The sequence below is a fragment of the Elgaria multicarinata genome, chromosome 3 (assembly GCF_023053635.1).
Source record: "Elgaria multicarinata webbii isolate HBS135686 ecotype San Diego chromosome 3, rElgMul1.1.pri, whole genome shotgun sequence".
Taxonomy (NCBI): domain Eukaryota; kingdom Metazoa; phylum Chordata; class Lepidosauria; order Squamata; family Anguidae; genus Elgaria; species Elgaria multicarinata.
The window spans coordinates 114,505,372-114,526,627 of NC_086173.1; the positions used below are offsets into that span (position 1 = coordinate 114,505,372).

At 39.4% G+C, this 21,256-nt stretch overlaps 1 protein-coding gene across 3 annotated transcripts in view; it reads right to left on the reverse strand.

Annotated features, from left to right (window-relative positions):
- Window positions 1-21,256, reverse strand: part of ERC2 (ELKS/RAB6-interacting/CAST family member 2) — a 596,359-nt gene that overhangs the window by 262,054 nt on the left and 313,049 nt on the right. For all 3 annotated transcript variants that reach the window (XM_063121300.1, XM_063121299.1, XM_063121298.1), the window contains one exon: window positions 8,853-8,988. In XM_063121300.1, coding sequence (XP_062977370.1) covers window positions 8,853-8,988 — 136 coding nt within the window. The remainder of the gene's footprint in view (window positions 1-8,852; window positions 8,989-21,256) is intronic.

Genomic DNA, 21,256 nt, shown 5'->3' on the forward strand with positions numbered 1-21,256 from the left:
AAAGTAGAAAGATGCTCACAGGAAACCCTTTAATTAATGTACAACTTTACAATTTTGAAAACATAACACGCAAAATACTACAGAAGACGTCCTTACATTAAATAATAAAATTAGCTTATAAACTTCACATTTATACTGAATTGACTGAGATCCACTCCTTTATAAGACATAAGCAATTTATTGCTACTTTAAACGTGCTACATTTTTGTCTGAAATTATTGCCTTTGACAATAATTTATATAATCTTGGGTGTTTAAATTTATAACTTACTAAGATATTAGCCAAGCTATAAGTCAAACCTAACAGCAAAGAAATGAACTTCTTTTAGCTTTCTACATTAGGCTGCAATGTGCTGAAATGCTAACATCTTATTATAATGAGGTTATTGATGTAGAGTTGACATATGACTTGATTTGCAGATGCCCTACTGACTAACCTTTTGCAACTGTATCTCAGTGTAAACCTGTGGTAATTATTGCTGGATAGGGAGAGTTGGTTTAACTGAACTACTTCTTTTGATGCATGTTGAATGTGATTGCCCCTCAGAGATTACAAGAGTCCCACGTGTGTGAATTATTAAATAAACACTGAGGAGGGAAAGGAAGAAAGGTGTATCTCATAAAAAATTCCTGGGGGTTTTGTTGCAGATTTTTCTAAGAACTGTAGTTCTTGAAGTTTCATGATAAAAAAAATCTTACAAAGCATTTCTTAAAAGATATAAAGGCATAAATCCTGAATGTATAAACCTTATTTAAATTAGGTCAGTGCTGTTTAATAAAATGTGAATTGTTTTCTTCAACAATAGTTAAAGCATTATTTTTTTACATACCTTATATATCCTTGAAATTGGTTTCTCCCCTATACCCCGCCAAAATCTCTCAGATAACTGAGAGCGTTCTCTTATGCATATCATCAATACAATGGAAAGCATCCTCTTGTTCATATCATCAATATGAACGAACAGTAAGGGCACACAGAAAGGCATTCTTAAGTGTTGCTCTCCAGCAACGGAACTCTCGTTCTCCTGAGGTTCACCAAATCCAGAGCATTTTTCAGAGCCACTCCAGTGAAGGAGGTGAACTCAGAACAGACTTCAGGAACTGCATCTAGATATGAAGGACTCTGTTGAGCTCTGCAGCTCCAAATGCAAACTGAGCATTGTCCTTGGAGCTGTCCATGGTCTGGTAGATCCTGTTTCTGGCCAAGACTCCACAACTGCTTCTTTTCCTGCAACCTCCTCACCAGCCGTCTGCTTTATGATCACTCTGCTAACTACCACCCACAGCCATTCACGTTTGCCTCAGCATCTGTGATGTCTAACCAATATTGACCAGCTGGTAGCCTTGGACAACATTTAAGCTCCCAGGTATATTTTTTAAACAAGCTTCTATTCTACAAAATCAATATGGCAATTATTTCAATAACGCTTGTGAACTTCTCTCAGATTTTGATGTAGAAGCTTATTGTTATTTATTTCTAATTCTATCAACATCGTTATATTTTATTCATCATTTTGAATCATTTCAGAGTCAAAATCTAGCAAACAGTTCTACATTTTTGAGTTCCTGTTATAAGTCTAAATATGTATAAATATGTGCTGAACTGTCATTTATTTTTTTATTCCAAACATGATTTTAATAGGAGAAGTGTAAGTACATTAAGTACAATTATACAAAGAACTTTGTATATTATAACTGCAGTCTAGCATACATTTATATATGATTATGTTCTGCAGGTTGTACCTAGCCTTTATATTATTCACCCCCACAGCAGTTGGGGGTGCAACTGTTGCAATCTTATATAGGATTTCCTGGAAGTAAGCACCATTGAGTACAATGTGACTTACTTCTGAACAGACATGTATAACATTGCACTGTAAGTTGCAAACAAAAGAGGCAGCTGAGATTTGATGCCACGCATCCTGGGTTAAAGAGCGCATCCCATAAATTAATATATTGTATTTCAACAGACAGATAATTTAAATGCATTGATCCTAAAAAAAATGTTGCCGAATGTATTAAACCAAGGGTTTATTATATGAGACGAAAGGACACAAACTAAAATGGAAGCATTTTATTCAGAAGTCCTGAAATTTGCAGTAGGATTTTTTAACAATGCAATCCTATACATGGCCACTCAGAAGTAGCTTAGCTGAGTTCAGTGGGACTGCAATACATATTTATCTAGGAGTAAGTCCCATTGAACTTAATGACACTTACTTCTGAGTAGACACACCTAGGATTGCACTTTCAGTTGTTTATGAAGATAAACTTACTGCACAATCATAGTCGGGTCAACTCAGAACTAAGCCCCATTAAGTTCAATGGGACATCTTTTGAGGAAAGTGTGTATATTGCACCCATATTATTTTATCCTGCCATGTAAGAAAAAAATCTAAAGACAGTGTCAAATGAGATTTTCACAGATTGTCTACAGGGAAATTTTAATGCAGCAAAAAAAAGTCAGAAATTCTGATAACTGCACTGTTCGATCAAAATACATATAAATCCCATGCTCTGCCATTCCTCAGACTTATCAATCAGCTTATGTGCCCTTCATAAATTCCACTGAAATCATTGAAATATGACTTTTCAATACAGTAATAAAACATTGGCTGGGGTTCAGCACATATGGAATGTATCCACAGTATAATGGAATCTCTGCTAGCCAAGAAAAGAAAGTGCTTCAATGGTCACCCATGGTAAAAATCAAATGCATGTTGAACTCAGATATCCTCAAATATGAAAGTTATCACATTTAGCAATCTTAAAATGATCTAGTTCAACTTCTGATTGTTTGCAGTTTTAATTATGCTATTTTTTCTACATCCATTGAAATAAACCTTGAGCTGCACAGATTCAGATTTCTAAATTAAACCCTATAATAAAATAGAATGAACATGGAAAATGAATATGTTAAAGCTAATTCATATTGTGAAACGTACAATTTTTTTCTTGCAAAGACAAGATGTAAAGATACACTAAATGCTTAACCACATGGAGATGACTAGCACAAAGAAAGCATCCACCGACAGAAAGAAGGAGAGAGAGAAATCTCACTGAAGTGTGTGAAATTAATAATACACCGTATATTTTGCTGAAAGGTGGACATTTTTGTGGTTCAAGTTATTAGTTACACTTCCTATCCTGGCAAAATCCATCTATAATTAGAGAAGCAGAAAAATGGCAAGGGAATTTCCCATGAACAAATCACCAACGTACACACTGTTGCATGATATTCTCTGCTGGTCTTTCTTAGTTTCAGGCCTTTTGCTTTGTAAGGACACAAATATTTAATATGTAGAGAAACCTCAATTTTTCAAACTGATCAGACTTCAGCTTAACCACTGGAAAAGAAGAAACCTTACTATCCCCAAGGAACCTATAATTTGAAAACGGGAGCACACAAAAACACACTTTCATTTTTAAGCGACGGAGAGAATTGTGTGGATATTTAACAGAAAATTGGCATAAAGTATTGGCTCTTACATTTCTTCATATGTTAGTTCATTAATTTAATAGACTATTGAGAGAAAGGGAGGTGGTGGGGGAGGAACTTGGCCAAAAATGACAACTATTGTCCATTTGGATTTAGAATGTGATTGCATTCACAAAAAGGATTTGCTAATTTGAAAAAGTGTATTGGATTCAAGTAATTAAAACTGAATGTTAAACTCAGTCATTTATGTTGAATATTGCTGTGTGGTCTGTAGTACTAAGTGGTACAACATTAAAGCTTCTTATAATATTATAAACACTGTAATTCATTATCAGGGAGGGAATCCATTTGAAATGAGCTCCACATGATGGCTTACCACTGCTACCACCATTGCAAGCAAACACAGTCAAATAGACCCTCATGACAGGCTGCAGCAAGGACAGAAAAGGAAAGCAAGGCCACCATCAGCTCTGCAGAGAAACTTGCTTTATAAGGTCTTGCTTCTCCCCTCAGCTGAACTAACAGAGATTGGCTGCAGCAGTTGAGTCAACAGGGAAGCCAGAGGAAGGGCTGTAAACTCATCATCATCATCATCATCATCATCATCATCCCTGAAGTTTCCAGGTGCTGCTGTGGCATGTAGCAATGTCAGCTGACAGCCTGACTAATGGCAAGATTTCCAGGGTGGCTAGAGTGGCCCCTGCTGCTGGATCTAACTACAGAAACTTCTGAGTTGGGTGGCTAACTGTGGGATTGGTGAGCGTGATAAATTGCCACTGGCGGGTCACCACCAAAGGGGTGATGTCAATGGGGAACAAGGACCAGATTCCTGTTTTGAGTAGCCTCTAGGTATTGGGGAGGGGGACTGTTACTGTTTCCTTATTCTGTAAGTAATATTTTATTTGTTAATTGAGAGCATATTGGAATTTGCATAATCTGCTTAGTCACTGGAACTTGTGTAATCTGCTTAAATTTGGACTAAATTGTCCTAACCCTGGCAAGTGTCGCCATGCCAGGATGTAGCTAGGGACCAGATAGCAAGGGATATGTAATCAGGGGACTAATGTGATTACAGGCAGAGGGTGCAAAGGTGGGGGAGAACAGAGGGTAAGGCAAATTACAGATCTCCTCTTCCAATTTGTCCTTCAACACTGGTGGCTGGTTGCCAGGACCCTGGAGTATGAAAGTCCCTCTTGTCAGGTACCCTGTCCGAAAGTCTTTAAATGCCTATACTTAGTATTTGGGAACCTGAGTTTGATTTGGGTTCTGTTGCTGCACTGTCCACCCCGCTGCACAACAGTCTCCCTTAGCTGATGTTGCAGAGGTGGTATTCAGAGACTCAACTCTGTTAGCAGAGTTCAACATCCACACTGAGGCCCAACTTATTTCAACCAGCTTGGGACTTAGTGGCTGCCATAAAAAGCATGGGTCTATCATAAGTGATATCATGCCCAACAGATAGAGCAGGGCACATCTTGGATCTCTTGTTCTGTTTGAGGCTGTCGAATAATGATCTGTGTGCAGGGGAACAAGTAACATTTTCACTGTCATGGACAGATCATTGCCTGATTAGTTTTAATCTTAAAGCCTCCTGTAACCTCTACAGGAAAACCTAATTTAGTGATCTGCCCACAGAGACTGGTGGATCCTGAAGGGGATTATTGTGCATCCTTAGTAATTCTGAACATCTATTCTTTCTGATACGATCACTTTTAAATTGTAAATTTTCTCTCACTTTGTTGCTTTGGGAAGGCATAGACTTAAAACGTCTTGAAATAAATAAATGAACAAATAAATAAAGCATACAAATATAGAACAACCTAAGACATTTGTGTATTTAATTAACACTTTAATACATTTGAAACCTTTACTCTGTCCAAATTTTGTCTTTAGTGTTTTACTACTTTTTTTAAAAAAATGCCCAGCAAAAAACTGAAGAGTTGTCTCATGCATAACACAAACTCAGTTAAATGGGTTTTGTTTGGGGGTGGGGGTTCATTAAGGTTTGCTAACAGGCTGCAGAAAAGATTGATCAGAATTTAGGGAGGGGAACACTTGTAAATCTACAGATTCTAATTTGCTGAGTTTTTTCCAGTTATAACATTCACAGAGATTTTTGAGAAATGTTGTGCCCTGTCCATTTTTTTTCTCAAAATGTGTTTCCTCTCCATTTCACTAAAAATGGTCCAAGTAAAAAATCTTCTCTATTTTCTTGAAACAGCAGTTTGAGACCAAACGACAGCAAATCCAATTTTGGAAAACCCGTTTTGCCTCTAATACTGCCATCTTGGCCCTGTGGGGAAGAAGAAGGACCGAGGGGACAGGAGCAGGCAGAAGTAACATCGGGGCCTGCTCCTGCTGGACTCTCTCTCTCTCTCTCTCTCTCTTTCTCTCTCCTCCCTCCCTCCCTCCTTGACTCCTTTTCCTTGTGTGTCATGTCTTTATTAGATTGTAAGCCTGAGGGCAGGGACTGTCTTTTTTTGCTAAGTGTAAGCCGCTCCGAGAGCCTTTTTTGGCTGAGGAGCGGGGTATAAGTATGATAAATAAATAAATAAATAAATAAATAAATAATACTTCAAATAATCATACCAAGTAACGGAGAGATCCCTGTCCCAAGGAGCATAACATCTAATTCTAAATGTATGTGGCACGGGAGCAAACAACAGAAGAAAGGGAGGAAGGGAGAAACAAATGTAACAAAACAACAGGAAGAGGGGAGGGTAAACTCTCCAAAGCTCCGTACAGACTGGTTTGGGATTTTTTTTTCAGATTTTCTGGGGGGAAATCCCCAAGGCCTTAAAGGATGTGACCTCCTTGATAGCTTGTCATCTCCCATGCCTATCTCTGATATCCCTGCCAGCTCCCAAACACACACATGAAGTAGGAAAGAGATGAGGCATCATTGTAACTGAGGGTTACCAAAGGCCCAGAGCATCCTCAAAATCTGTCACTGAAATAATGTGGATTTTAGGAATTTTACAGATTATTATACAATCCAACAGAAGTTGATTTTAACCCATGTAAAGAGATTAAAGGACCACCTAGTTATTCCTCCCTCCGTGACAATATGGCATTGCTGCAGCTTATTACTTTTATTCAAAATAGCTGCTATTCATGGTTGCTGATCATAAATCAGATAGCATCTGAGATAGAATTTGAGTGTAGGCAGGAACCTCTAGTTTCTGCTGCCTCAAACCTGATTTGCACAAGAAGGGAAATTTAATAGATGGGGGAAATAGAGATGTAGGGTTGAGCAAAAATCTCCCCATTAGCCACTCCATTATCAGGTGTCGCAGGAAAGGGGTTCACAGGTATTTTCCAGGAGGAGGTGAACTTCTCTAAAAGCTTTATTTATTATTTTATTTATTTAAAATATTTATGTCCCACCCTATATCACTAAGATCTCAGGATGGCTTACAGATAAAAACATACAGTATAAAAAATAAATATACACAGTTAAAAACAAATTAAACCATGATCCAAGTTAAAACAATATATAATTTAAAAGCAATAGATGCAGTTAAAACAGTTAAAACAATGTGCCAGTGAATTTAACCATCAAAGGCTTTGTTAAAAAGCCATGTTTTTACTTGGTGTCGAAATGAAATCAATGTTGGCGCCAATCGGGCCTCAAAGGGGAGGGCATTCCACAGTCGGGCTGCCACCACAGAGAAAGCCCTCTCCCTTGTCCCATCATAACGTATATGTTGCATTGGTGGGATGCAGAGAAGGGCTCCTCCAACAGATCTAAGGTCTCAGGCAGGCATATATAAGGAGAGGCAATCTCTCAAGTATCAAGGTCCCAAGCAGTTTAGGGCTTTAAACGTCATTACCAGCACCTTGAATTCCGACCGGAAGCATATAGGCAGCCAGTGCAGTTCCTTTATGTGGGCTCTATAAGATGTACCCCCAGCAGTCTAGCTGCAACTTCCGCATCATCTTCAAGGGCAGCCCCACGTAGAGTGCATTGCAGTAGTCTAATCGGGAAGTTACCAGTGCCTGCACTACTGTGGCTAGGTTGTCCCTGTCCAGGAAAGGCCGTAGCTGGCGGATCAGCTGAAGCTGACCCCAAGTACTCCGTGCCACAGAGTCCATGCCACTACTTCCTTTATGGGAAGTAGTGATGGAAGCAGCCTTTCTTGAAATTTTTAGCCACTGTTGCAGGGCTTGGTGGCAATGGCAGAGATCCTCTATTGGTGGACGGGGCAAACTAAATGAGAGACCACTGAAATAGTAGAACATTTTTATCATGGATAGAATAAGTATTAAATGTAAGTACTCCTGTCAGTTTTCAAATATGTAAAAATATAAATCAAATCAAGAGAAAGAACAAGTATTCAGTATATCCAAAGAACCCCTGCTGATGCCTTGCCGGAACATACCGCCATGGTACTCAAAAGAGAAGCCTCATAAGATCAGATATATCCTTTCTCCCCATGCATGACAATCTGCACCTGGCAAAATCCCCTCCTTTACACAACTTCTGAATGTACAAGAGGGCTGTCACATCTAGCTATTCCTTGGTATCATGCAGTTGTTATCAGGTCAATTTATTGGAATGATGGAAAGAGATTTATTTATTCGGAAGTATTTTTCTGCTGCTCCTCAGCCAACAAGGCTCCCCAAGTGGCTTAGATATAATCACTTAAACAAGAAGGCTCCGTGCTTTATTTGTACAGCAGCTGACATTGAGGAACAAATGCACAGGTACAGAACCTAATTGTGAGCAAATTAAACTAGGTAACAAAAGAGACAGAAGCAAAACATCATCTGTAGTCTCACATTATATATACATGGTTGGATTGTATCCCATTAGACTTATAGAGGGAGGGAGTTCTACCACTCCATGTTCCCCCCACCATGATGTTTCATGCATTCAAACTTTTAAAGCTACTAATTTCCTCCTTTTTCTGTATTCAAATTAAAATAATACTTCTAGTTCGTTATGGAAGATGATTTGGAAAATTAGAACAGCATGACAGAACACAAAAGTATGATTATAGAAATAGCCTAAAACCATAAGTGTTTTTACCTATTGAGAATTATAGTCATAATACAGTCATATTCCTGTAATAAGTCAAATGCTGTTCTTTGGTCGCTGTACAAATGGGCATCACCAATTATCCAAGCCTTCTCAGCACATCCAGACAGTAGAAGTATTATGAGAACCATTTGCCTATATCATATTTTACTTATCAGCGTGACAATGGGCAGTTTTCTGTCTGTATTAATCTTTTTTTATTATTAGTCAAGAAAATTGGCTTCCATGAAGCAATGCTTTATCAGTCATCAGGTCTGAAGTAAATGTGTTTGTTTATTTGGGATTAAAACACAACTCCTCCAGAACGTTTAGAATTTTTAAAAAAAAAAAAAAAACATGCTAATTTTAGAGTATAATCAATACAGCAACTCACCTGCAAATGCTGGGAATTGTCCGTCATATTGTCTTCACGCCTACGAACCTCTTCTAACAACTGAGCATTTTTCTTCTTTTCCATTTGTTGATTGTGCTTCAGGTTCGCCACTTTCTTGTTTTGATCCTTCATATGTCTAAGAATTGTATGCATATGCCTGTTAATTCTAATGGTTCCAGTATTTTTACAGTGCAAATGTGCAAATAATAGCATAAATAATTTGCTTATCACCAGGTAGAGTTACCTAGAACAATATCTTAAACTGAGGAGATAATTTAAAAATCAGAAAGTTGCATATGAAATGTAACAAATTACCAATTATTTTAATTTCTTTAAACTGTTCAATATCTATCTATGATACAACATTGAATGAGCCAATTTTTAAAAGAAATATATATAATTTGTCAGGTTTGCTGAGAGTCTGCTTTTCTCAGTGTGGTTTGAGACAAAACCTCCTCAAGTCCCAGATCTCTCTGTTTTAACAGCATTTCATTAACATAGCACAACATTTCTAAACTGAAGTAAATGAAATGTTCTCAACTAGGACTGTGCTTTTTGCCCTTCGACTTTGGGTGACCTAGATGACTGGGTTGTAGGCTTATTCTCAGAAAAAAGAACATATTAATGTAATTCACAGAAACAATTTTGCTCAGCAAAAGAAATTATCTCTAAATTCCAATCTAATGTATTTTTAAAAGAACCATATTCATGCCAAACATTAATAGAACCAACACTCCTCACAGAATTAAACATGTTATTCCATTACAACAACTTAAAGGTATATAGAAAATGATATTCTTCAAATAAGATAAGGGATTATTCAGTGTTATTTGGTGCCACTGTCATGAAAGTCTGAAAAACTAATCATAGAACAGAGTTTCTACCTATCTGGGCTCTTAGATAGTAATTTATTTGACTCTCTCATGATTTTGAGGAATTTCCTTCTTTTTATCTATATAATAATAGTCATGTGCAAATTCCAAATGAGATCTACACACTAATCCCTTTTTGGCAAAGGGAAAGGATATTTTCAAATGCCCATATGATCACTGGACATTTTCCAGTTTCTTCAGCAGTAGACACTGTAGTAAGAAAATATTTAACTACAGTTGTACAGCAAGATGCTGTAGCAACTGGTCCATCAACTCATATTCCCAAAGTGGGCCCTAGACATTTATTATTTTTATTGAAAACCATTTTGGTGAATATCCAGTAACTAAGAACATTATTCTGTCTTAAGTTCTTTATTGGAAAGTAATAGCACATAGAACAGAACAGTCACCCAGATACCATTGTTACATGAAAGCAGATGGCATTTACATGAGAAATCTAAACTCAACCACAATCAATCCTAAGGTAAAAGTCAGCAACAAACCCAGAGAGTTAATTTTTTAAAAAAAAATCTGCTTGGGGTACTACTTACTACCTCCAGATCTACAATTAGATTTCTAGTTCATACAGTGGGAGGTAACAATTTGTATTTTTATATAGGAGGAAAAGTTGAGAGTCTCGTCTCTCTTACTTTTTACACAATATAATTGTTAATAAAATAATATTCATTTACATCCTGCAGGTTCAACTTCTAAATTTTAAAAATCACTCTCTTTTGGCTCCTCCAGAACCTGTACTTACACAAATGGAAGGAGACATTCTGTTGACAGAATCTGAATCTAACCCTTCGTCCGTAAATGTATATGATCTTCCATTACTTATCAAATGAAGGCGTGTTGGGGGGAAATCATTTCCATGAATAATTTTTTTAAAAAAACTGTAGCAGAAGCCAAAGGTGACTTCTTCGTTCTACTTTAGGAGAAATTAATCCATTTTCTTCCAATTTTATATTCCATTTTGGAATCAGTAACTAATAAAGTTGCAAATTCATGATTACTTTGAGATATTTTGATGAGTACTTACCACAAGCATTAGCGGCTATGTAACACACTGACACATGCATAAATCTTAGTTTTGCACTTATTGATTGGACAAAACATGAGTTATTTGTGTAAGAAGAGCAGGTGATGAATTGAAAATGCAACACAGATACCGTCCCATCGCTCCAAATGACAGCCCAGATAGATGCGAAGACCAGGAGTGCCTACTATCAGCTTCAGCTGATACGCCAGCTGCGCCCTTTCCTAGAGTTAGAAGATCTAAAGACGGTAGTGGTTACTTCGAGGCTCGACTTCTGCAATGTGCTCTACATGGGGCTACCTCTGTGCCTAGTCCGGAAACTTCAATTAGTCCAAAATATGGCAGCCAGGCTGGTCACTGGTACACCTAGGGGTGACCACATGACACCAGTTTTAAAATCTCTTCACTGGCTGCCGATTAGTTGCCTGGCAAAGTACAAAGTCTTGATTATTACTTTTAAAGCCCTACATGGTTTGGGTCCAGGCTACCTGCAGGATCGCCTTCTCCCGTACAATCCGCCCCGCACAATCAGGTCCTCTGGGGGCCGATCTACACCAAGCAGGATATAACACTTTTAAAACGGTATGAAAATGGTATATGTAATGTGCCCTGGGCCTGAACAGTTGTCATAACCCTTATAAACCGTTATAAGCAGTAGTGTAGATCCTGCCCAGGAAGAATCTACTTCAGCTAGCAAAAACTAGATTAACAACTGTTACCCAGAGGACCTTCTCTTCTGCTGCTCCCAGATTGTGGAATGGCCTGCCGGAGGAGATTCGTCAACTTGACAGTCTTTTAGAATTTAAAAAAGCAATAAAGACTGATCTATTCCAGCAGGCCTATCCAGTGAAATTTTAGAATGTTTTTAGGATGTTTTAAGGATGTTTTAATCATGTATGGTATGTTTTTAATCAGTTTTTAATGTGTATTTTATATCATGTTTTTATACTGTTTGTTTTATACTTTGAATGGTTTTAGTTTTTGTGAACCTCCCAGGGAGCTTTGGCTATTGGGTGGTATAAAAATGCAATAAATAAATAAATAATAAAATACCATGGAGCTTACTACTAAGAGTCCGGGAATAGTTTTGGCACTGCAGTGGGCTGTGTAGCTTGTAGCTAAGGTTTAATTTGAAATAGTCTGGAAGGGTTTGGGCCTATTCAGCCTGTGGAAAGTCAGAATCTGTCAGTGTTCTCATAGCACAGCAGGCAGGAGTTGCTTCACTCCCCCTGACTTGGCCTTGAGAAGGTGGAAGAGCTCTCCATGAGTGCCTGACAGAGTTCGAAGGAAGGGTGGGGGGTTGCAGAAGGATCACCCAGATTGAAGCATCATGCTGGTGGGCTGAGGAAAGACACCCTATGTGGACAGGGTCCTTGCTGAAAGGCCAAATGCCTTTATCTGTCAAGGGGTTTGGAGGAGGCATCATGCCTCTCCTTTTAAGCTGATGCAAAGGTGAGGAGCCTTTGCTAGGAACGTCTCATCTGCATTGACCAAAACCCTTCCTTGTTTAGATCCATCATCGTCTGGGCCTCTGGAAGCACTCTTCACATGGACTCTCCTAATTGGAATGTTGCATTGCTACGGACTTGGCACAAAAAGTAATGTGAGGATTTTCATAGATTTGAACTCTCATTCACTGTGGATTGTGTCTTTTTGTTTGTCATTAGCTCAATGTACCATCAGACTGGGTTTGATCTACGATTGTTGGATTTTCCTCTGTCTGGACTCATGCAGTATGGAGTTGCCCGTGCGAAAGGAGTGGCTTGAAACTCCTTGCATCTGTGGGTTTACCCTTCCCTCGTTCTTGTTTAGGCCTTGACTATGTTGCCTGGAGTTACCAATGTATGATCTAAGATAGGACTAGCTTTCTTTGGGTGGTTTGTTATACCTTTCAAGAATTTGCCCCTTTGATTCCCTAAGGGATCACATCAAGAATCATTCCTCCTCTTTTCTCCAGGTTTGGAACCCGTGTATGGATTGACTCTTCCCTTGTGTTCAGAACTATGGAGATGGCAACTGTGGATGGAGATCTCAGTCACAGTAATAGTGATTTAATCACTGATGCCTCACAAGAGTGATGCCCACATGTGAGGCACTATGGGGTGTTAAAGTATGGTTAAGGTAAGTGATTGATTGGAAAAAGAATCTATTTATGCCATCAGCTAACACTTTGTGCGTGTGACGAGGGTTGTAGAACCGCAAATAATGACCATAAAAATAGTCATCTGGGCTGCCACTAGCACTATGTATCCATGCATAGCATCCCAGCAGGGCCACCACTGACACTTGCCACTTCACCAAGGTTTGGTGATGTCAAAGTGTCTTGGACTAGCATTACATCAGGGATGCTCCAGAGCATTGTGGGAAATTTAAATTGTAGCTCTCAGGCTGATAGTCTAAGCCATCATAGTGCTCATTGAAGCCCTGCTGCTGCCGCTGCTCCTCTAGACCAGCAAGTAAGTCCACTAGAGGGTGCAATGCTGAGAGCCCCTTCAAACCTGGATCCAGTACTGAAGCGGATTAACACTTCAATATATGCTGGAATGGCAAAGTATTTACCCTCTATTTGACTACCTCTTGTGTTTTAATTAGAGACAATATGACCCAGATAGCTAACAATTTTCAGAATATAACAAATTTCAGAATATAACAGATGTCCATGTCATCATGAACAAACCAGAACCTAGACTGATGGAAACATCAGCTGAGAGAGAAAATAAATGGGCAGACATGCTCCTCAAGTTTGATTTATTTCCTTAGTTGTCTATTACGAGGAACCTGGTTTCACTAGCATGCAGACACTGTGTAATTATTGCTTAATATTTATGCTGAGCATGTTGCTTGCCCATTCAGCTTGATTAGCCATAATTTAAAATGCTCCCTGATGACTTTTTCTTAATCAGAAGGGCAGCATGTTGTTTTAATGGAAATAGAAACGATCATGATGCAAATGCTATTCAGTAGGAAGGCCACCAGAAACTACAATAGGCCTGCATTTTATAGGAGCAATTTGGCAGCAATTTGTTAAGCTATCAGAGAACTTGATATGGATGAAGTAATGCCATAGGAATGCTATGTTTTCACCAGGGGAGTTTCAGAGAGGAAGGTGTGAACTTAACAGCCTCATACTTTAAAAAAAACAACCCAGCAGTATTTACTAAAATGGGAATAGAACTAAGAAGCATAATGAGACATCGTTCTGGGGAACAGGCCTACGAACCAAAAGCAACAAGTGCACAATGTAATTTCCCCATTAATTTCCTTTTCTGAAACCCTCAGCCCCAAAGTGACTGCTCTCTGAGCAAACTGTTAAGATTTAATGTATCCTGCTAGAGTACTACTGCACACAATATTGTTAAGAATGTTACATTTCTGAGTTTTAATGTGCTAGGACAACTACACATTTGGCTCATCTTCTATAATTTTATTCACTGAATCACAGATTTATGGAAGATGGAAAGTAGGTCAAGATAAAGACAGGATAGTATTTATGAGACAAATGAAATAAATAAGGCTAAAGAATTATTGAGATGGGGGTTGGACTCTATGGCCTTACAGGCTCTTTCCAACTCTACTATTCTATAATTCTATGATTTTATAATTAAAAAGGTGAGATAGACAGACAAGTGTAAACAAAGCAAAGATTAAACCAAATAAACAAATGAACTGGGATGTATTATCAGTGGTTGGTAGCCTGTTCACCTTGTGTTATGTTGTTCAGGTTATTCTGTTGACACTATGACAAACAGATAAAGAGCTTCTTCAGATGAGCTTTTTATAGCACACTTGAGACTGGCCACTCACAGATGTTTGCGGGTCATTTTGACGATGCAATGATCCTCCCACTCCTTCTGTTTTTTTCCATTACAAAATAAGACACACACCCCAAACCCAACTTTTCTGAGCTATGGCGATATTTGTCGCTATTTCCTGTCATGTGCAGGAGACGTTGCACTAGAAAAAGGCCACTAGAGGGCAATGTCCCATTAAACTAAATAGGCCACATGGTCGCTGCTTTCTTCCCTGTGTGTTTCTGCTCATCCCTATTTTGGAAGAGAACCAAGAAGCAAAGCAATGGTAAGGAAATGTGATTTCCCGCCCGTCTGAAAATCCTCAAAATAACCTGCTTCAGGGATCACTTCTTGTTAGGTTCTATATGCCAGTATCTACCATAAAGCAGAGGGTGGGAGGATCTCTATTTGCCAACATCCTGGGTGGGGTGGGGTTGTAGACACGTAGACAACAAACAACAATGTATTATTTCTCCATTGTTGTTGTTTTAAAAAAACAGTCCAGATTAAGAACATGCTCAATATATGCCTTTCTGAAACTGACATCAGCTGGAAACTACAGATTAAAGAGAGAGAAAATGCACAGCCCTGATAGGAAGCTAGGGACGGGGGTGGTGGTATTTTCATTTCAGACTTAAACATCCACCCCACTAGCAAACAGTTCACTACATCACACCCCAGATGAGTCCTATTCCACTCTGACATGCAGCCTAAATATTCACCTCTTTTCTAAATGCAGGATCACCAGAGGAGGAACAATATATAAACATTTTCCTTTTAGCTGGAAAAGCAAGTCTTTCTATGCCATTACACAACAATGCTAGGAAGTAGGATGGGACTAGTAGAATAAAAGCAACTGCCTTAGGGGGTATTTCTGATTCCCTAAGCGTGAAACCTAATGTGTCACTAAGAGCATTTTATTGCACACTTGTTACTGGGCACTCGCGGGTCCTTTTCACGATGTTGTCTGCCTCCTGTGCATCTCCTGCCCCTTCTAGTCTTCTTCCCATGACAAAAAAAAAAAAAAAAAGAACCCAGTAAGTCCAACTTATTTTTAGAGATGGAACTTGCCGCTATTTCCTGCTGTGTGCAGAAGAAGCAGTGCGATAAAAACAGCCCACTGAATGGGCCACGTGGACGTTGTTCACTTCCTCTTTCCTCTTCCTGATAGAAAGAGGAAGTATTGATCAACAAAAGCAGGGGTGGAGAAGCAATAGTAGGGAATCGTGATTTCCCCCACCATCTGATGGAGCTCTAAGTGTGGGATCCTGGGTATAAGTAAATAGATTAGTTCAGGTGGAACCTGCAATAAAATGTTGCTGTGTGGGGTACTCCCTGTCCAGTCTCTGAGTCTTTTCAGATCCAAGAGCTGCCCCAGATGTATGCGCACACATATGAGCACACACACTACTCACACACATTCATTCACACACATACACATTCATTCACACATATTCACGCATCCCAGCAGGCTTGGATGCCATTTTGGCTACATGGTGACCAGCAGTTGGAGAAAAGAAATCACTCTTCACATATATGATATCCTTTGTGTTCCCTGCTACATTCACATTTCAAGGCCTTGTGCTCTACACTGGTTCACTTTCTGGAGTCCAAGACTTGAAAGGAACAGCATCACCTGCATTTTTTAAAAAGTTGTCTAAAAATCCACTGTTGGGATTACCACCACCACCATGTGGAAGAATTCTTTACAATACATCATTGAATATGCCAGTTGAAAGCCTAACTATTTTCTGTGAAGAATAACTTCTATGCATTTTGACAATGTCCTTTTTCTTTTTCTTTCTAGCTGCCTTTTCCCTTTATTTCTGATATTAACAGAAATTCAAACCAGTATGTTAAGTTTCCAACTTTAATTAGGCGCCTCACTATGTTGGCCAAAACCTAAGGAATATCAGCCAAAAATAAGTAGTATTTCATGGTCAAGGCAGCATTTATCCATCTTGAAAAGTTAAAAATTGTTTGCTTTAAAAAAAAAAAACCCTCCAAAATACAGATATGCAAAAGACTCCTACACAAGGAAGAAGCAGAGTTTGTAATGGTCCCCTAAAGAATACTTTGCTTCCAATACTTTTCATCACATTAAACATTATTATGGTGGGAGCCAGTTACAAAAATCTTAAATGTCTGAAAGCCAGTTACAAAAACCTACAAGTATGCCAGAAATCTTTGCATCTCACTGCCAATTTCATAACAGAAATATGCAACACTGTGTTTGGGCTACATTATAGGTAATAAGTTTACCTATGTTCTGGTCCATAGCAATTAACAGAAAATAAATCAACAACAGAAAATTATATCAAAAATTATATTTAGCATGTGAATTAAGACTAAGATTTTATACATGAAATACTTTTATCCTAAAACCTATTCATGAAAAAGAAAAGAAATGGAAGCCATAATAACAAAAGTGATGAAAAACCTTTTTTTCTAAGAATTTTGCCTGATTTTATTTTGCAAATTATACAAAAAATGTTTTATGTGAAGTGTAAAACGACATTTATTTATTTAAAATTATTTTTAAGGGTAGAACTGCCTGTGGCGTTACACCCCACAAGTCAGTTCCCTAATGTATGTCTAGGATTTGTAAGAGTGTTTAGAATGTTGACCTGAGTGGGTGGAGATTGAATATCTTAGGATGGGGGAGGAGGATATATAAGAGAATGACTGAAGTGATAAGGGGTGTTTTAAAGTACTTTGGTTCGAGGGAAAATTAGAAGATCAGGGAAAAGAGGGTTGTCTTTTGAGTGTAGTGTGCAGATAGTCAGTTGGTGTATATTAAACAATCCTGATAATAAAGAAAGTTCAAGAGTGAAGGTGTGAGAGAAAGGAAAGTGTGTATGAGAAGAGAGAAAGGATTGGATGGGAGGTTTTAACAAGGGTCTGAAAAGTTTTATTATGATACAAAGTTTGTGAACATTGAAATAAATGTTATTCAGATTGTTTTACTACCACAAAAATCCCACGTGTCTCCTTGGCATTTATCATCTGCAGTTATATACCTATAACACCCGTTCTGACATTAATTCACCATCAGCACATATTTTATTATTTATTTATTTATTTAAAATATTTATATCCCGCCCTATATCACTAAGATCTCAGGGCGGCTTACAGATAAAAACATACAGTATAAAACAATAAATATACACAGTTAAAAACAAATTAAACCATGATCCAAGTTAAAACAATATATAATTTAAAAGCAATAGATACAGTTAAAACAGCAAAAACAATGTGCCAGTGAGTTTAACCATCAAAGACTTTGATAAAAAGCCATGGTTTTACTTGGCGTTAAAGTTAAATCAATGTTGGCGGCAATCGGGCCTCCAAGGGGAGGGCATTCCACAGTCGGGGTGCCACCACAGAGAAAGCCCTCCCCCTTGTCCCATCATAACTGATGGGATGCGGAGAAGTGTTCCTCCAACAGATCTAAGGTCTCGGGCAGGCATATATAAGGAGAGGCACTCTCTCAAGTATCGAGGTCCCAAGCCATTTAGGGCTTTAAACGTCATTACCAGCACCTTGAATTCCGACCGGAAGCATATAGGCAGCCAGTGCAGTTCCTTTAAGACCGGAGTTATATGGGCTCTATAAATGTACCCGCCAGCAGTCTAGCTGCTGCATTTTGCACTAGCTGCAACTTCCGCGTCGTCTTCAAGGGCAGCCCCACATAGAGCGCATTGCAGTAGTCTAATCGGGAAGTTACCAGTGCCTGCACTACTATGTCCAGGAAAGGCCATAGCTGGCGGATCAGCCGAACCTGACCCCAAAACCTCCGTGCCACAGAGTGCACCTGGGCCTCCAGTGACAAAGATGGATCTAGGAGTGCTCCCAAGCTACGTACCTGCTCCTTCAGAGGGAGCGCCACCTCATCCGGAACAGGTCGCTTACCCAAGTCCCAGACTTGGGAACTACCAATCCACAAAGCTTCCGTCTTATCAGGATTCAGCTTCAGTTTACTGGCCTTCATCCGACAAGGAGAAGTAGAGCTGAGTATCATCAGCATACTGATGTCCCCCATATAATTCACAGCGCATTATTTTATTCCTGAAATTATTCCTGTTTAACCCCTTTCTCCACATACGTTTGTAGAAAAGTGGTGTTTCTTCCTCACCTCAGGCTCTTAAAGTGGTGGCACTTAGCTTGAGCAGGGAGTGTCCGCAGACAGGCCTGTTGTAAAGAGCCTGTGTCATGGCACCACCTCAAGGTGGTATACAGGATAAAAAACATACGGAAGTATACAAATAGAGAATAAATAAATATACAGTAAAATATTGTAAAAAAACCCAATAAAAACAGATTACACCAATAAAACCTGCAGCCCACATTATGGAGAAGCCAGTGAAAGCAGGTGGGTCTTTAGAGCCAGCCTGGCATATTTTCTTCTCAGTAAATGCCCCACAACTAAACCTACTTTGCCAGGAAGAGGTTGTTGGGAAAGAGAGAGCTTAATTAATTAATTAATTATTACATTAATATCTTGCCTTTTTTCCTCCAAGGAACACAAGGCAGCTGACATGATCCTCCTCCTCTCCATTTTATTCTCATAACAACACTGTGAGGTAGGTTAGGCCAGGAGACTGTGACGTGCCCCAATTCAACCAGTGAGCTTCATGTCCAAGCAGGGACTAGAAGTAGAACCTCCCCGAGTCCCAGTCCAATGCTCTAACCACTAACTAGACCTTTATCATCTGAAGCAGCCTTATATTTAAGGCAACCATAGGAATGACATGTAGTTGAATGCGTAGGATGGTGGAGAAGGGATGGAGTGTTCTGTCCTTCCTCTGTACTCAACCTAGAAACCAAGCAGGCTGCTGAAGGAGTGACGTCCCCTCCTCCGACCCCAGCACAGAAATGCAGCTCTCCATCCCTTCTCTGCCAGTTCCCAGCAGGCTAGTAAAACGTTGGCAGCCTAGTATGATTGAAGGGCTTATTTCCATAGCTGATATGGCCACAGAGCTCATAAATCATCAGCTGAGAAGCAGGAATGGTACCTATAAAATGTTCTACTTCTGCCTAAGCTGCCAATTGGGGCGGGAACACAGTGGAGTCCAACTATAGGCTCCATTCTTCTCCAGAGTACAGTACTGTAGAGTAGACAGGGGGCTCATCTACACCAAGCAGGATATTCTACTATGAAAGCGGTATGAAAATAGTATATAAAAGGCAGGAGCCACACTGCTGCTTTATAGCGGGATTGAAGTGCACTGCAGGATCTCACTACTGCTTTATTGTGGTACTGAAGTGCTCTGACAACAGTTGGGGCCCATTGACACATCTACACCAATCAGGATATAACACGATGAAAGCGGTATGTGGTCTGTGTCAATGGGCCCCAACTGTTGTCACTGCACTTCAATAAAGCGGTAGTGGGGCTCCTGCCTTTTATATACCGCTTTCATACCACTTTCATAGTGGAATATCCTGCTTGGTGTAGATGAGCGCTACAGTTCAGAGCACAGAATAGCTTTTCAACTGGGCTGACACTGAATGCAGCCCTCTCATCATCACTGTGTAGACTCCCGATAAGGCAGCTTATGCATGAGCTGCCTTAAACTGTAGCCATTTCGCTGAACTTGAAAGAAAGATCTGGGGCCATCAGCTTGGAACTCCGACCTAGGTCAGCTAAGTTGTGAGTAAGCTACTCTAGAGTAGAGCTGGAAGTGAGGAGGCTTTACATACACTCTCCCAGTTGGGGAGATCCTGTGCTCTCTTTAGAGGTCTGCTTAGACTATGTATACATAGTTCCAAAATGCAAAATGAGAACCACGAGTGAATATTTCTCTTAATAAATGAGGTTAGGAAAACAGACAGACAAAGGATTGCACCCTGAATTACTTGAGTAACACTAAAGATGCTAATTTAACACAGTAAGGATGGCCACATGACCTCCATTCTGTTTTGTAATGGTTTTGTGGCACATTCTGCTCTGTCTCCTTTCTCATTTAACTTAGAAGATTTTTAAAATTAAATTTTGGAATTGATGCAATGTGGCAGTTTTCAGTCTGTCACGTTTTTCTTCTTACAAGTTACCAAAGCACATGAGCACGTATGTACATTGATTATAAACACGTAAAAAAAAAATTCAATGTGATTGAAGCTGTGGTCAACAGCAACCAACTGCATGTGTCCAACAGTCTGAACAAGGTCCAGATATCACAAAAAAGAAGAATGGGCAATAGTTAATTCTGCTCTGCAAACAGGTAAATGTGAACTCTAAAATCAGGGTGACGATCCGAGGAGTGAAATTTCACAAGCCTCCCCTACTATGCAGCCTGAGTTGGGCTCAATACCAATTTGACCTGGCTTTTGTAGTAGACAATGAGCTGTAGAGCAATTTCATCCTCGTACGCAATCATCCAAGAGTTACCACCTTCTCTCTCTCTCTCTCTCTCTCTCTCTCTCTCTCTCTCTCTCTCTCTTTTAAATCAGCCCTCACATTTCTGCCCACTTAGTCAAGTATTTTGACTAGGTGAGCAGAAATGTTAACGCCGAGTCTAAATTCCAAGCAATAAAAAAGGGGGGGATAATGGATTGCCTGGGTGTTGCTTTTGAGAGATGGTTCAAGAGCCAGAAATTGATGTGAAAGCTCAACTGAGTGTTTGAACTGGCCAGGTCACTATCCTACTTAGCCACTGTCACGATTTATTTGCCTGTCATAACAACATGCAAAACAGAGCC